Source organism: Pogona vitticeps, chromosome 1 (genome assembly GCF_051106095.1).
Source record: "Pogona vitticeps strain Pit_001003342236 chromosome 1, PviZW2.1, whole genome shotgun sequence".
NCBI classification, from domain to species: Eukaryota; Metazoa; Chordata; class Lepidosauria; order Squamata; family Agamidae; genus Pogona; species Pogona vitticeps.
In genome coordinates this window covers 265,081,922-265,097,582 of record NC_135783.1, presented here as the reverse complement: position 1 = coordinate 265,097,582, position 15,661 = coordinate 265,081,922, and the positions used below count along the sequence as shown (strand labels likewise).

At 36.6% G+C, this 15,661-nt stretch overlaps 1 protein-coding gene across 6 annotated transcripts in view; it reads left to right on the top strand.

The window, feature by feature from the left end:
• The window catches only part of SBF2 (SET binding factor 2), a 402,592-nt gene that overhangs the window by 170,100 nt on the left and 216,831 nt on the right, over positions 1 to 15,661 (top strand). For all 6 annotated transcript variants that reach the window (XM_020789925.3, XM_020789927.3, XM_020789926.3 and 3 more), the window contains one exon: positions 3,128 to 3,265. In XM_020789925.3, coding sequence (XP_020645584.1) covers positions 3,128 to 3,265 — 138 coding nt within the window. The remainder of the gene's footprint in view (positions 1 to 3,127; positions 3,266 to 15,661) is intronic.

Sequence of the window (15,661 nt, the reverse complement as noted above, 5' to 3'; positions counted from 1 at the left end):
AGTTTTGCGCCCATTTGGAACGCATTAAACAAAGGGTTTTTGATCCGTTTTACGATGTTTTCCCATCGCTATGCGGGGCACCACTATATATGCCTTTAGTATTATTACCTCTTGCTCTGGCAGAACTATAACTAGTTTCCATGTGTGAGCATAACACCATCTTATGATGGTCTCTGACGTTGCAACTGTTAGAAAGTATTTAATCTGCTTAAACAATAATTCCCTGTAGTGTAATGATTTATAACAACACTACAGCGATCTTGCAATTGATTAATATTCAGTGTTACTACTTTAGCATACATGAATCTGAATCAAGTTGGTAGAAGTACATTAAGGTGTATATAAAACAGAAAAGCAAAGAGATGCAACACAAGTGTTAATCCTACACATGTTTTTAATGACCACTGAAAAATTAAAACGAGAAGGTCGTATTTGATGACTTAATAGATTGATATAATTATCCTCCAATACTAGTATTATGAGCAATCTCAAAACAAATAGCACATTAAAATACACAGTAAAAGCTCAGTCGGTTGGGTGACTGGCTGCTATTACTAGAGGTTGAGAATTCAATTTACTACTGTGCTTGCAAAGAGAAGAGCTGACCTGAGGAGCCCTGGACAAGATGCACTGTCCTGAAGCTCCCACAAAAGAAGGAAATAGAAAACCACTTCTGAATACTCTGTACCTAAGAAAACCATGGAAAGGGTCACTGTAGGTCAGAATCTACTTCATGACATATTATTATTACTATAAAATTACAATAGTTATTTTAGAAACGAAAACTAACTTATGGGAATGTATGGGAATCTTTTGTATTTTGAGAAAGTGGCATGGGTCCCATCCTAAAATGGCTATATTCACCTAAATTCATCATTAGAGATGGCCATGAACTGCAGTTTGGCACGTCTGCAGATCAGGCTCACATGTTTTGCATCGGTGTCCCGGATTCCCTTCCCTGCCTCCTTCTATGGATGCCCACTGAAAGGCAGCACCCCAGACTTCCCTGCCCCACCTCCTCCTCTGATTGGCATCTGCTGAAGGAGGCAGGTCAGGGAATCTGGGATACCTATGCAACAACTGTGGGCCCAATTGGCTGGAAGGGACCCTATGGATCTCTCTCAAAGAGGCACAGTGGGTTATTGAACTCTCAACCTCTGGTTCCACAGCCAGATACTTAAGCCACTGAGCTATCCAACCGTCTCAAGCATGACCACCAGAGTGGGACCACAACTGAACTACTCTCTTCCAGTTATAAAATAATATGGTCAAGTGTAGTTGGGTGTGGGAAACTTCTGCCCAAGGTTGTTAGCTACGTTCTGTTTCAGTGATGTGTACACACTCCTGGCAGAGAGTGGCGGCTCCCAGCAGGCGGGGTGACCTCTCACTCTGCCTTTTTGCTTAGAGCTAGAGCATTAGATCACAGGGTTTCTCCGGCCAATCCCAGTGGCAATTAGGTAACTAGTATCCTATCTGAATTCTCACAACATTCTATGTAATCGTTCTAAGTTAATAAAAAGAGTTTTGTTAAGCCTCCGCTGGCTTGGACATCTGTTTGTCGGCTTCTTCGCACTTTCTCTAAAAGCTAAATGCCTTCCCTTTTTTCCGTGATCACCTACAGTTGGGAACTGGGCGATTAGGGAACACATTGGTTGTAGTTCAAACTGGAACATTGTCACTGGTATTAGAAATTGCTACAAACTCTAATTTGTCCTGCTAGGGAATACATTACAGTAGTTGCTAGTTTTTAAAAATTATTTATTTATTCAATTTGTATCCTGCTCCCATTCATCCCGTGGCACTACTCAGGATGGTTACAATACTTATAATAAAAAACAAAAGCAAAAACATTAGAACAAGAAGAGGAAAAAAGTATTATTTAACATACTCCTGATCGTTGATTAAGAGTTCTGACAAGGCCTTTCTTTTTATTATTTAGATATCTCTTACATGAATATTATGTAGTTTTCCACATTAATTGAGAAAGTATGCATTTGCTTGCTAGATTTTCTATCACAGTGTTTCATATCATTCTATTTTATTTTATTGTTGGTTTTTTAAACTACGGATTATAAAATACACCAGAGAGATACTTAAGTTTACTGCACAAGAGGTCTCCTTAGGATTTATGGAGGAAATAAGCTTTGGCTATTTTAAAACAAGAAATATCTCATTAAAGGAGAGATTAAAAAGCTTATTGGCTTAACAAATTTAATGTTACAAATATACTGTACTACTATTGCTTGGAATGTTTTGTGAGCAACCAAATTAGATCATGTTATGCAAGTGTCATGTTACTAGATTAATCTGCATAGTGTGCTGAATAATCTCAGAATTTAAGAGGTACCTGGAATTCAGATATTTAATAGAGTGGGAGGTTATGAGAGGCAATTACTATGACCCAGCAACAGGTTCATTTACAAAATAGGTGGTGTTATTTATATATTTTTGGTAAATGAAGTTTCAGTAGTACAGAAATGCTAACAAAAATCAGATTAACTCATAAACAAAATGGAAACTGTGAAAATGAATAGTACTTTTGTTGTTTGCATCCTATCAATAAAACAAACAAAAATAATTTCTGTTCCTTTTCTATTTGGTGTTTTTTCACTTTTGAGTGTTTGGACCATAGAAATGCTGGCTTTGATATAACCAAGTGGTGTGCTGTAGCAGATATTCACTGCTATAAGAGATTAGTGCTAGGTTTGGACTTCAGTGAGAAAACTAGCAGCACTGTGGGTATATGTTTTATATGAAAAAGAGATGTAATAGGGTGAAAGAAAAAGAGCTCCAATCTTACAAGTTTTAGCAAGTTGATTTCTGGTGAATAGCACCAAGTTGGAAAATTCTGGATAATACAAGAACTGTTACAGCCTATGGGTTTTATTGTTGATGTATGTTATTACTACTACTGTGAGTATTGTAAGAACAAACCTAATAACCTGTGAAAAAAATGACTTTAAGATTAAATTTCAAGTTTAGGAATTGCCAAGTAGTCTCATTGGGTAATATAGTACCGTATTGCCATCTGTGCATTTGTATTCATTGTGGGTTTACATACCATGAAGCATTTTTGTTCTCTAACATAGCTTTCTTTTCAGTTATATATTTGTTTCTTTATTCATAGTTTTGTCAACCTGGAGGATGGCATCTGTCCAGAGAGAGGAAGCAACCTACATTCTTTGTGGTAGTTTTGACAGATATAAACTCTGAACGGCACTACTGCTCTTGCCTGACATTCTATGAAGCAGAGATCAATTTGCAGGTAAATATCTTACATGAGAAATCACAAATAGTGCTATATTTAAAAAAACATTTATCATCCTCTGCAACAAATTTCTGTTCTTACAAGCTCTTTCATATTTGAGCATGTGCTCGTATTTCTTTGGTTTCTTCCATGAGCTACCTGACTTTTATACACCCAACTCCAATGCCCTCTTTTCCCACCCCCATCCTCTTCCCCTCCAATTTAGACTATGTAGTCCATTTACAATCTCAGGCTTATGGTTCTACTAGCCTTCTTAGTAATTATCTTGACTCTATGCAGTCTTTTTGCCAATAAGACAGTACAGGTTTTTGTCCACCTCTTTCCTTGTATCTTCAGTCAAAAGGCTTGTATTTAATACAATATTTTCATACACTGAAGTACTGATTTTTATTGTATTCCAGTTTCCTTATTTTTATGCTATGTTTAATATTGCTGATGCTTAGTGCCTTTCCCCTTAACATTGGTGGTGGTAACAGACATATGCTTATTTGAAATAAACATTCACATTATTTTTTAGCCTAAATGCTATGATGCTTCTCTTTCAAATCATCTGAGTATTCATAGAAAGCAGTTTTTTAACTGCTGTTTTATTTTGCATATCATACAAGTTCTTAATCATGTCTTGTTAGTTTTTTTTAAACATACTGTACTACTCCCTCTGCTGGATACCTGTATACTCAAAAAAGATAAAACTAGAGTTTTATTTTTATTTCTTTATTGTTGTTGTTGTTGTTGTTAGTAGCAATAGTAGCATGCTGCATTTCTCCCAACAAAGGGACCCAAGGCGGCTCACAACATTAAAATTCACACAATTAAAAAGACAATAAGTTAAAGATTAAAAAGGCAAATTAAACAATATATGATTTAAAATAAAATTAAAAGATTAAAACATGAAAACATGGAAAAGTTTAAAGTTGTTTGCTGAAATGGGGTTCAGGGATTCAGTTATAACTGTTAAAAGTCTGCCTGAAGAGATGGGTCTTTAGCTTTTTTCGGAAGGATAAAAGGGAAGCGGCCACCCTGATCTCCTGAAGGAGAGCATTCCATAGCCTGGGAGCTTCCACAGAGAAGGCCCTCTCCTGTGTCCCCATCAGCTGTGCTTGTGCTGGCAATAGGACTGAGAGAAGGGCCTCCTCTGCTGATCTTAATTGCCAAGAAGACGCATTTAGGAAGATATGGTCCTTCAGGTAGCCTGGACCCAAGCTGTATAGGGCTTTATAGGTAATGACCAGCACTTTGCATTGTGCCTGGAAACGAACTGGTAGCCAGTGCAGTTCTTGTACCTGGTGCGTTATATGCTCCCTGTAACTCGCCCCAGTCAGTAGTCTGGCTGCAGAGTTTTGCACCAGCTGAAGTTTCCAAACGGTCTTCAAAGGCAGCCCCACATAGAGCATGTTACAGTAATCCAGATGGATGTAACTAAGGCATGTGTCACTGTAGCCAAATCCAACACCTCAAGAAATTGAATATATACTACAATGCAATGTAGTGGGAACCATTGTGGTGCTGTATTCTGTTTTCTGTTTTACACTGATAGTCATAAAAGAAAATACATGTAGATTTTCATGTTGTTCATGTTTGCATAATTACAAAATGCACCTTCTTTCCATACTGTTTGTTTGCTTAATCATTTTTGGATTTAAAATGCATTTTTTGGAAATCCCACATGCATAATTAGGTCTATGAATGCATTCCCTAAAATAGAAAAGTTAGGTTAGATTTTGGGTGTAACCTGTTTTAAAATACGTGTCTTACTAATATTTGGACCATTCAAATTAGTTTAGAAATAGTTGCTGAAGTAATTCATCCAAACTGGAAAATCAGAATAATTTATCTATGACACATGATTTGGAATCTGTCACAGGGAGAATCTAGGGACCAAGAAAGTGCATTGCAATTGTGAAATTTTGTTATAATGTTGGAAACCACATCTTCCAACTCTGGTTCTTGACTTAAATCCAAAGTAGTTTCCTTCTAGTTTTGTCCAGTACAGTGAATTTTCACAATATAAAGTGCCCCACATTTTGTTAATAGCAGTCTGCTCATATGATATTGAACAGTTTCAGATAATGATATATGTTTACATATATAAATTTAGAAACTTACTTAAAAGCCCCATAGATTAGGACAACAGTTTCATGGTCTCCCTGTTTAGATAATAAAGCCAAGGTGATAGTTTAGCTTAGTACATTCCATGTATCAGAGGTCTGGAGACAGTTAAACTAAGGGAAAGAATAAAGAATAATGTAACATAATATGCAGTAATAGGCTTTTATTGCCAATATTTACTTCTCTTTTACAGTCATGCCTATCTGTTTTATTTATGTTTATGTCTATGTTTGTGTATATCTATATAGATATAATTGCCAACTCAGAATGGCATTCCATGCAACTGATGAAGTGGACTCTGGCTCAAAAAAAGCTTATGCCATAATAAATGTAAATTTGTCCTTCCTGGTCATTAACTGTAATAAATACGTATTAATAATAGTAAATTTACTAGAGTCCAGAAAACTGCTTCGTTTTAACAGGTACCTGCCCCTTGTAGAATGGCACAATGGACAAAATCCTGTTGTGTAAAGTTACACTGGTATGAACCAATCCAATGCCAGAAATAGCTAATTGAAATTATATGAAAGCTTCTTTTTCTCCCCCTTTTATGTCCTGGGGCTCCCTAGAGCTCCCATTTGCTCTGGGGAAGTTTTGGGAGCCTCAGGATGGTGGGAGAACCTATAATAGTAAAAAATCATTGCCAGATTGCTGCTGCCAGGATCAGGACCACCGTTGGCAAGCCAGTGATAATTTTTACTATTACCTCCCCCCAAAAAAGTTTCCATAAGCTTCTCCAGAGCAAAAGACAGTCCTAGGGAGCCTCAGAACTTGAAAGGGGGAAGAATAAGAAGCTTTCATATAGTTTAAATTAAATATTTAAAGGATATAAACTGTGCATTAATGGAGGTTGGGATACTTGCCTGAGTAAATACTACAAGTGAGAAGGATCTTGGAATGGTTGTACATTGCAAGCTGCATATGAGCCAACAGTATGATGTGGCTGAAAAAAAAGGCAAATACTATTTTAGGATGGATTAACAGATGTCCTAGAATACTGTGTCCAGTTCTGGACATCACACTTGAAAAAGGATGCCAACAATCCGGAACAAGTTCAGAGGAAGACAAGACAATGATCACGGGACTGGAAATCGAGCCCTATGAGGAAACACTGAAAGAACTACTCATGTTTAGGCTTGATGAAAGAAGACTGAGGGCAGATAGGATAGCACTTTTCAAATACCGTACTTGAAAGGTTGTCATACAGAGGAGGGGTAGTATCTGTTCAAGTTACAGGAAGCCAGATTTTGGTTGAATATCATGAAAAACTATTAAAGCAGAATGACAATAGAAATAATTACCTCATGAGATGGTGAGCACTCCAACACTGGAGGCATTCAAGAGGAAGTTAGACAACCATCTGATCTGCTTTGATTTGGATCCATGCACTAAAGAGGGGTTTGGACTCAGTAGGCCTTATGGGCCTCTTCCAACTCAATTATTCTGTGATTCTGTGATTTCTGTTGCTTTACACAGATTAATTTTGTGCCAGCAGGATTTTGCCGAATGATTTAAATGCTTTTGTTTGAAACTCTTTAGGAGAATTTTGTGCATCAATACAGTTGTAATGTAACTAGCCGCCTAGAGTGGTCACAATGACCAGATAGGCGGAGTATAAATAAAATAAATAAAATAATTAGGAAATTAATTTCCATCAGAAAAGTCTGTGTTATTTCTCCATGTATTTGGACTGTAGTATATTTTCCCATGGTTATCCCATGGGTGTTAGGCACATTTTGTTCAATCAGAAGAATGAGAGGTTTGTTGTGAGGGGTTTTCTTTTTGGTTGTGTGTGTGGGTGTGGGTGTGTGTAGTAATTTAAAATGTCTGTGCCTTTGCAATACAGAGCAGAGGTGACCACTTCAGACTTAACTTTCTCACAAAACATCACGGGGGATAAGCTGATTTCACCAACGAATGTCCAGGACTTGAGGAGACTTCTCCACTCAACCTTGCCTTCATTTTTTTCCTGATGTTTCTCCAGTTGTCTCATCTTTGTTCAGCAGGCTATTTCCAAAACATGAGGGGAGAGAATTTTTCCCTCAGAGATGCAGAAAACATGTTGGAGATGGGAATGGAGGTCAGCCCTTGTTCATGTCTCTTGTACATTTTGTTGGTCTCCAGATTATTGACCCTATCATTCAAAGCTGCACTGCTTTCTTCCTGCTCTGGAATATATATTTTGAAGTAACCCTTAACGCATGATTTTCGCTTGTTGTTGTTTTTAAACCTGTTTGTATAAAACTTTTTATCAACTCTAGAATGGAAGAAGAAACAGAAAAATACGCAGGATTCTTTGCAGTTTTCCTATCTGAAAGACACAGACACACCCATATACAGGGAGATCTGAGGAAACCAACTGTCAGTTCAGCACTAGGTCATTTCATAAACTGAAAAAATAAAGGGGGCTGCTAGGGAAGAGGCCAAGGATAATAGCAGGAGGGATGTGAGTACCGGGGGGGAAAATATAACTAATTTGTGCCTCTTCTGTGTGGGCAGCTGTACTGCACTTTCTGCATTCATCAATTGGATGTACGTGTGTGTGTGTGTGTGTGTGTGTGTATGTGCAAATAATTTTCAGTTAAAAAAAACAATAAATATAGAAAACATTACTAACGTATCAACTTTTAAAAATAAACAAAGCCAGAATTATCAACTCTGTGCTATCCCCCAACCTTGGGACTAGTTTTCATTTTCATTTTTCATTATTTATTTATTTATTTATTTATTTATTTATTTATTTATTTATTTACAAACAAACAAACAAACAAACAAACAAACAAACTCTGTGCTATCCCCCAACCTTGGGACTAGTTTTCATTTTCATTTTTCATTATATTTCATACTGCTCCATTTTTCTCCAGAAATACAGTGATACATCTCAAAGTGCATACCCTTTCCCTTTCTGGAATACATATACCAAAAATGAATTCCATATTTCTTTAAGGTCATTAATGTACAATGGCAAAGCAAAAAATCAAAGCTCCTTTTCTAATCTTGGTTTCACAGGTTAATTTGTCCACTTATTTGTCCATATTCCACTTTTCATTATACCAGTCCTCCATATTAAAGTGGTTATTTTTCCAATTCTTTGCAAATATCAGCCTTGCCACAGTTAACATAATAATTATTTCCTTTTCTTCTCCCTTTAATTTATTATTATTAAACATGTTCAACAAAGCAGTATTCGGAGACATTTCTACAACAATATCCATTATTTCTGTGATTTCTTAAATATATTTTGAATTGCAATGCTACACTATAGTTCCCCTTTTTGGTTAAGAAAAAACATTTAAAAGAATTTATTGCCTGATTTAAAATGCAATGCTTTAAAAGAAATAATGCAAGACAAAGTATGTATAGACAGAAATAACTTGAATATACTATCCTTGTTTGTTCTTTCTAAGAGTAGCTAAAAGTTATTTTGTTCTAACAGTATGTGGTTTTTAAAATTGTTTTTAGAGTTCTGTTATTTCTATGGTCTGAAACAACTGATTAAAATTTATTCTGACAGCAGCTCAAAGGCTAACCATTTTTCTGTTTATGCCTCAGAAGGATTGGCTCAAATAAAGTACTGCCTTCTAAAGTTTAAATTTCTCAAATATCCATGCATTTTTATTAATTGTACACTGAATACATTTTAGAGATGCATATATGTTTTTGTTTTTAATATTAGTTTAATAAAAAATTGCAAAGCCCTTAAAATATTTATTAAAGTAATACATGATAAAGAACATAAATAAAACATGCATATACTAAGAACATGTAATTTATGTATTTTAACAATGTTTTTAACAACTGCTTTTTACAGTAGAGTCCTGTGTAAAGCACAGTATGATAGTGTGGGTTGAGAATTATGCAAGCAAGTTGTACATTGAACAGCTTTTTCAAGAACAACCAGGCATTGGCCAGGTTGGAAGTTGAATTTGAAACTCAGATCCAAACCAAATACCCACAACAGCTTCTTGGATTTCAAAGCACAAGTGTATGGTTTTTGTATCACTAATAGAAACAGATTTTGAAGAATGGTAACTATATTATGATCATGATGGTAAGAACACTCTGGATTGTTTTATCCAGAATGTTTTGAGGTGAATTAACAGTTTCCATAATATGTTCTGAAAGAGAGAGGAAACTTTTGTTTTCTTGTCAGTTCTGTGACATTGTAAATTAAGAATGTTCATATTGATTACTGAATTGGTTCTACATAGAATGGATCGATTGCATTTAATTAGATTAAATGTGTATGGATTTGTGCATACTTTCTAATTGTTTCATTCACTACTTAGACCAGTGGTCCCCAACCTTGGGCCTCCAGATGTTCTTGGACTTCAATTCCCAGAAATCCTGGCCAGCAGAGGTGGTGGTGAAGGCTTCTGAGAGTTTTAGTCCAAGAACATCTGGAGGCCCAAGGGACCTCCAGATGTTCTTTGGACCACTGACTTAGACTGTAAGGCAATAACAGGAAAGTGCAGCCCCTGTTTTACTCAGACAAAAAAAGATGAATTAATTAAAAAAATAATTGTAGCTCTAGGAATACTCTAGGACTAGTGATTCACAATTTAAATAGGTCACAGCTTGCTTCCTGCCTATGACATTTAACAGCCCAAAATGCCAATTTTCAACACTAGAAGTGGACCCTTCCCCATCCCCCACAATCTGGTACCCTGTGTAGTCAAGGGGGTCTCACAAACAGAAATTTATGTCCTGTATCTGCCAAAGTTGCCATGCTTACAGTAAGGAGTAACCACTCTTCATAGTTGTTCATAGATACCACTAAACTATTAGAGAGGGATCTCATGTTTCAAATCTTATAGCTGTTCTTTATGGGTAACTAATCTTAAACATGTAAGGATTAAAGGAATATTTTCCCACACTACTTCAGAGCTACTTTGAGATAATGTGCAAGACTATTCTGTTTAAATCAAGTTTCCAGAAAAGAAACATAAGACTTCTATCTGTAGAGTTGATCAAGCATTCTCAGAACACCTTAGGGATAAGAAAAGATATCTCTAAGATGTCTCTTTATTTTCAATGCTTAGCTGTTAATTTATCTTATAAATAATTATGGAAACCTATTGTTATTTTGGTGCTCTGGCATTCCATTAATAGGTGGAATGTTGTTAGTAGAATATGGTTTATATTAAACTTCCTTTGAAAACAATTGTTTTTGGAGATTGAACTAATGTTTGAGCTTGTTATTGTAATAAAAAATTCGGTGACTAAATTGTTTTCGTTGTTTAGTCGGTAAGTCATGTCCGACTCTTCGTGACCCCATGGACCAGAGCACACCAGGCCCTCCTGTCTTCCACTGCCTCCCGAAGTTGGGTCAAATTTATCTTGGTAGCTTCAGTGACACTGTCCAGCCATCTCGTCCTCTGTCGTCCCCTTCTCATCTTGCCCTCACGCTTTCCCAATTCAGGGTCTTTTCCAGGGAGTCTTCTCCTTTCATGAGATGGCCAAAGTACTGGGGCCTCAGCTTCAGGATCTGTCCTTCCAGTGAGCACTCAGGGTTGATTTCCTTCAGAATTGATAGGTTTGATCTCCTTGTAGTCCAGGGGACTCTCAAGAGTCTCCTCTGGCACCACAGTTCAAAAGCATCAATTATTCAGCGGTCAATCCTTTAAATGTATGTTTCTTCTATGCACATTTTAGATAAGACAGGGCTTGCTGGCTTTGGCTTGGTTATTTCCTATACTGGGCCAGATTGATTTCAGACAATCCACAGGATGAAATAATAGTCAGAAGCATATGCATATGTTTATTATGTTTATTTTTCCCCAAATACATTTATATTAATACAACTTGTTTAACACAATAGCTACCAAGAATTTAAATACTAAGACAAAATGTATCAGAATCTCTTATTTCAGTCTTGTGTGCTTTTGTTTTCTCTTTGTGGGTCTGAATGACTTAGATATCTTAAATATTTTTGTAAGTAGCTTATTAATAAAATATATCACTTTTAGAGATGTCAAACTTGATTTGATCTAGCACCCGCTTATTTGTCTTTCTAGCAATCCATGGAATCTGTAAAGCTCTCCTCCAGTACCACATTTCAATTTTTTTTCTTTTCACTTTTCTTTGTTGTCCGTTACATACTAATCCGGAGTGCCACGATACAAATTATTCTGGTCTTTTTCTCTAGAAACGCATCCTTCATTTAAAGGATCTTTTCTAGTTCTTTCATAGTCAGCCATCCAGGTCTGTGCATCTCATTTTTTGGCTGTTTTCTCCATTTGGGTTGATGATCGAATGAAAGATAGAAAACTACTTCTCTGTCAACATTAAAGTTGTTTAATTCTCCTGTAATTATGATTTTTGTTTTCAACTGAAAATCCTATTTTTACAAATTCCTCTTCCATATTCTCCAGTGCTCATTTCAAGTTATTGCAGTATTTTAACTGTGATATATCATATATGAACCTGAAATTATACATTCATTTTCACTCATTCATCTACATACAATAAAGGTTTCTGTGTGATATTTATTTATTTATTTATTTATTTATTTATTTATTTATTTATTTATTTATTTATTTATTTGATTTATACCCCGCCTATCTGGTCTTCTCGACCACTCTGATATGTTCTCCATATACATTGAAGAGATAGAGGGATAAAATAACACCCTTGTCTCACACCTGTGACTGTGGGAAACTATTCAGTTTCTTTATATTCTGTTCTATCATTAGCCACACTATGGGTTATGCAGCAGGATCATCAAATATTATGGCAACCCAATTTATTTTTGTATGATTTATAGCTCAGATGAGGCAGAGGTTCTTGCACCGCTGCCTTTGAGTGGGCAGCTGCTGGAGGAGGCATAGAAATGAAGTCCGTGCTCCTGCTGCAGCTGGACACATGATGAATAGGAGATGAGCAGCGCGTGCCAGCTGGTGAACCAGCTGGGGGGGGAGAGAGGGAAGGGAACATGTGGCACCTGTGGTGCCATGCGGACAACCTGCAACAACGTGGCATGAAGCAAGTCATGCCCATCTTAATTAATAACATTACAGGACACAGAAAGAGCCTCCCTCAAGACCATTAACAAATTTAGCCATTCCTTGGGTAACAATCGTGCCTAATTGGCTGATCTTTCTACTCTAGAAGTTCTACTAGACTCCTGACATGAAGCAGTAGCAGTAGTTTCCTTTTTAAAATATTTGTGCATATGGAGTACTGTGCTGGTGTTTTGTGTGACAGAATATGTATTCCTACCTTCAACTGAAACATTACCTGACTGGCTTCCAGCTTTACACCACTTTTTCAGAGAATGCATGTATTGTTAGTGCTTACAATGTAAAGAAGTTTAAAAGTCATGTGTTTGAACTTATTAATGCCTTAGGTTGTGACTTCTGGTAATGGTATGTTGTGAAAATACCGTTTATGTATCTACCTTTCATTTTCCTAGGAATTTCTTTGATTTAACAAATCCAATGTGATAAAATAATCCTATTTTAAATGTATTATTATACATGCTTTGAAAGTGCTTAGGATAATTTTATGAGTAGCTTTCATAAAAAGGTAAAATAATTTTAGAAAGAAAGCTTTTACAAATGCTTAAATAATGTTATTGAATTTGTGTCCCATGTTTCATTTTTACACATAATTATTGCAGAAATATCAATAAATTGTATTTCACAAATAAATACAGACTAGTGTAGCTTTCAGTAAACCATCCAACATTATATTTACAGGAATAAAATTAAATTATAGGTCACAAAAAAGAAGAAAATTTAATGTAATCAAATGAATGCTCAGTGTAATCAAATGAGAAGAAAGCTGTGTGGATTTCCATATAAAGGATGAAAATTGATATTTTTAAATATGCTATGAAGATTTTTATTTATTTACAAAATGTGGAATTGGAGTGAATTGATATGAGCTTCTTTATTGCCATACTAATAATTATGTGACATCAAGATAGTTCCAACTTCTTGCAACTCTCCCAGGGTTTTCTAGATATACTCAGAAGTTTTCGCGAAGGCTTTCACGGCCGGGATCTGATGGTTGTTATCACAACAAAACACCCACAACAAGACACTAATCACCCATCTACAGAAAAAGACAAAAGCCCATCTCACAGCCATAAATACTCCACTCCCAAGCCAACTACACCAGAGCACAGAGTGCTGTCCTCTGAAGATGCCAGCCACCGAGACTGGCGAAACGTTAGGAAGAACAATCTTCAGAATACAGTATGGCCAAGGAGCCCAAAAAAGCCACAATAACCATACTCAGAAGTTGTTTATCAGTCTTTTATCCTGGTGCTGTTTTGGGACCATGCAACTTTGAGCCAGCTGCATTATTTTGCAACAGAGCATATAACTCCATCCGCCACAGACACAAACAATGCAACCTTGGCTGTCCCCATTCCTAGGAAGAAGAGTAGGGAATCAAGCTCCCAGCCTTTAGCTCCGTAGTTTGACGCTCCTGCCCACTAAGCAATGTGGCCTCAGTTCTGCCATTAAAACTATAATATTTTCTGTGTTTCTTTTTGGTTTTTGCAATACTGTATTATTTTTCAACTGTGCAAAGTATTATTTCGGAATGCAGACAAAATGTTTTCCCATAACTGTGTGTTCAAAACTCTGGGACATAAAACATGAGTAGAATCTGCTTATTTATTTCAATGTGAGTGCAAGAGAGTAAATCACAGCAGTGAATTATCAGCAGCTCAAGAGTTGCTAGCCCCACTTTCCCCTCTTCCTTCTTTCCTCACCACAGCTACTACTGTGCTCCTTAGACTGCTGCCAGTTCTGCCATTTCTGCTTCCGTCATCACCTTTGTGCTCCTTGTCAGCTCTGTGATTTCCTCTTCTCCCTCCTTCTCTTGCCACCACCACCACCACACTCCTTATCCTGCTGCTTCCTCTCCCCCCCCCCCATTGGAAGATAAAAGACATTTTTATTCAGATTGGGTGCTATGTTGAACACGAATAGTTAAAGGCAAGAACACCTTTTGCTTAATCTTAATGAATGGTGCTGTGGAGATCAACATTGTAAGTAACACGGAAATTGCAAAAGTTATCCCTAAATATCTTACTAAAATAAAAAGTATGTGTGTCATCTTTTTATGAATCAAAATCCTTACTTAAAAAAAACTCTACCCATTATTTAATACTGTCAACTTCTAGAGAAACAGTTTCTTCAGTTAGTGTTCTACATAATAAATCCCTAAAGATATGTACAGTTTATAATGTACATATCCTTAATTTCAAAGAGTACATGAATTCTGTGGTCATGGGAATATTTGATTATGTGATTATAAACCGAGTACAAGGTCTTTGACTGTTCCTTACAGGATACTTAAGAGAGAATTTACTCTTGTGGGGGTGGGATATTATTTTTATCTTTGTCAATGAGTGTATAAATATGCTTCTGCAAGATCATTTCCTCCTATTTATTAAGAATGATGTTGTAAAGAATTTATCAGAGGTATGAAGAAATAATTGGCAAGGAGAGGGAATGCACAATAACTGGAAGTTCAGAACATTGTCTGCTGTCTATTGTGATACATTTTTATTTGTTAAACAATGTTAGGAATGTTAGAAACAAAGGAACACATATCATCCTTTGGGTTTGAGTCTGGCTAGCATAAACTTTGTGCAATAATGTTTGCTTTAATAACCATATATGGGTTTCTGTAATCCAGAACTGCTGGATAGCTCTGTGGTTTATGTATCAGGCAGCAGAGCCAGAGGTTGGGGCTTTATTCCCCACTGCACCTCTTTGACAGAGGCTGGACTTGATGATACATAGGGTCCCTCTGCATTTCTATGACTGTAAGATTATATGTTTTACAAAGTCTTAAGTGACTTTAAGTGATAGTTTTATAATGTTAATTTATTTGATTCTTCTGCTATACAAGTGGGGTCTTGACTTGAGAACTTAATCCGTATTGGAAGGCAGTTCTCAAGTCAAAAAGTTCTCAGGTCAAATCTGCATTTCCCATAGGAATGCATTGAGAACCATTTGATCCGTATCTGCTCTTTTCCGTCCATAGAAACTAATGGGAAGCTGCTATTCTGCCTTCGACCACTAGAGGGGGGTATTTTGTTTCTTTTTTTCTTAGGTCAAGAAAGGTTCAGGGAAGGCAGGGAAAATACAGTCCAGGCAGTACAGTACCAGGCAGTCTGAAGACTGTCTCCCAATCCACTCTCTAAACGCTGGGAGGAGTGAGGAAGCAGACAGGCACCCTTTTCAATGGCCAACAGTTAACTGAAAGTTCAAATTTTGCACTTTCCCTGCCTCCTGCGTGGGTTTTTTTCAGTTCTTAACT